At 48.0% G+C, this 1,912-nt stretch overlaps 1 protein-coding gene across 1 annotated transcript; it reads right to left on the bottom strand.

Moving 5' to 3' along the window:
• Window positions 1-823: 823 nt before the first annotated feature.
• On the bottom strand, window positions 824-1,702 carry LOC118416148 (UDP-glucuronosyltransferase 1A1-like). Its single transcript, XM_035821225.1, has one exon. It carries the CDS (start codon window positions 1,700-1,702, stop codon window positions 824-826), a length of 879 nt encoding a protein of 292 aa, XP_035677118.1.
• Window positions 1,703-1,912: the final 210 nt, after the last annotated feature.

The following is a 1,912-nucleotide window of genomic DNA, read 5'->3' as shown; positions in this document are numbered from 1 at the left end:
CTCCCCCCCCCCCCCCCAAATGCCTGAATTATAAAATTCAATGGTCAAACGAGCAAATGACTGAACATACAGAGCAAGGTATACTGAACAAAGGAGTCTTCATTCTTTGTTCTTTTGCGTCTTCTTCTTTGAATTTGGAATATACATTATCATTCTATGACGTCAGTATCAACCAACATTGTGTGACCGCGTAGCACAGTGGTACATTCTTCGCCTCGTGACCGAGAGGTTGCGGGTTCGAATCCAGCAGCTGTGGTACCGATCTTGTGCCCTTGGGAAAGGCACTTTACACGTATTTCCTCACTTTACTCAGGTGCAATTGAGTACCTAGCTTCGGCTAGGACCGTCCCTCGGATAGGACGTTAAATGGAGGTCCCGTGTATGGGGAGAGTCACACCCTATGCACGTTAAAGAACCCCCACACGTGCGATGGTGCGGTGTGAGATGGAGCAAACCTTTCTGTCCGGAGTTGGTGATTCACTTCAAATCACTCGGTTGTAGGCCTGGCGAACCTACATACCGTATCAGCCAGCGAAAGGGTATATCACCCCGTAAGGGGCGGTATAACGTTAACCCCGCCGCGTGTTGACATGTGCGAACATGTGCACATGTGTGTATGGCGGCTTTGAAAAGGTGTCCTTAACACCTGTTTCGCCATACCCTCCAAATGGAGAATTCTAATAAATAAATAAATAAATAAACATGGACGTAGTTCAGATAAATAACCAACGAACACTGTGACTAACCCTGAAGCCACCGTGCTTCGTGTTAGGTGCTCGGCGCAAACATATCAGTCAAGATAGAAATGGCTGTGTATTATTGCCTAACTCACCTCAGTTAGAGGAACGGCCGCACGGACATTCAGTCCTCCAACTTGCACAATGTTGGGCATGCTGGGACGAGGGAAGTCCAGCACATCATCAGTTCTATACAGCCATAAGTCCGTACGTGACGTCACGCTCTGAATAGTTTCTTCCTCGCCTATGTACTTCCGGACCAGTTCGTTATAGATTCCGTTCACAACCTGACGTGCCATCACCGGTACAACAGTAGACAGTACGACGTTCTGAAGACGCTGTAGAAAGGTCATATCATCAGTAAAATCGGTAAGTAGGGATGGTACGTATGACGGGGGCACCGGTACACCAGTCGCCTTTACATCAAGAAAGAACGGATCTCCACGCAAAAGGGCGATGTGGGGGACGCGGCAGTCTAGATAGGCTGAGAGGATAGCACCACAAGGGAAAAAGGGGTCAGAAATCACCACACTATACCGGGATGTTCTCAATCGTTCCACAAGTTTACTGTCCCCAAGCAACATGGCACAGTATTGTTTGAGCTCTTCGGACGCAGAAGCGAACGCTTCTCTTAATTTGACGAAAGACAATTCTCCGGCCTCAGAATACGCTTGGTCTTGTAGTGCCTGAAGTGCTGCTCGGATTCCTTGATCTTGGAATGCCTCAAACTTAAAGTCAGGCCACTCTGCCCCTCGTTTTCCCACAATGTCCTCTGAAACAATCACAGTGACGACATGACCTCTATCCACCATAGCACGGCTAAGTCTGGCCAGAGTCATCCAGTGGCTGTCGCCATATGACGGTGGTACCAACAGAACCTTCTCTGCGCCACTCTTGTGTCTGGTCAGAAAACCCACGAAAACTAGCAGAATAGCAAATCGTCGAAGCTTCGACAGAATACGCATATTGCTGGCTTTGATTCCCTTCCAAACGATGTTGAGCAAATGGTCAAAGTTCATGTGGCAAGTGCAAAGGTTTAAGGCACAAAGGCATACGTACGTACGACCGTACGGTAGCTATATCTTGCACATACGAGCGATCGCGATGATATCACGGTGACGCAATGGTAGGCAAAAAGCAGGTGTTTGGCAAACGATTAATTTACATATTAACCG

The sequence above is a fragment of the Branchiostoma floridae genome, chromosome 5 (assembly GCF_000003815.2).
Source record: "Branchiostoma floridae strain S238N-H82 chromosome 5, Bfl_VNyyK, whole genome shotgun sequence".
Lineage (NCBI taxonomy): Eukaryota > Metazoa > Chordata > Leptocardii > Amphioxiformes > Branchiostomatidae > Branchiostoma > Branchiostoma floridae.
This window is presented reverse-complemented; position numbering and strand designations above follow the sequence as displayed.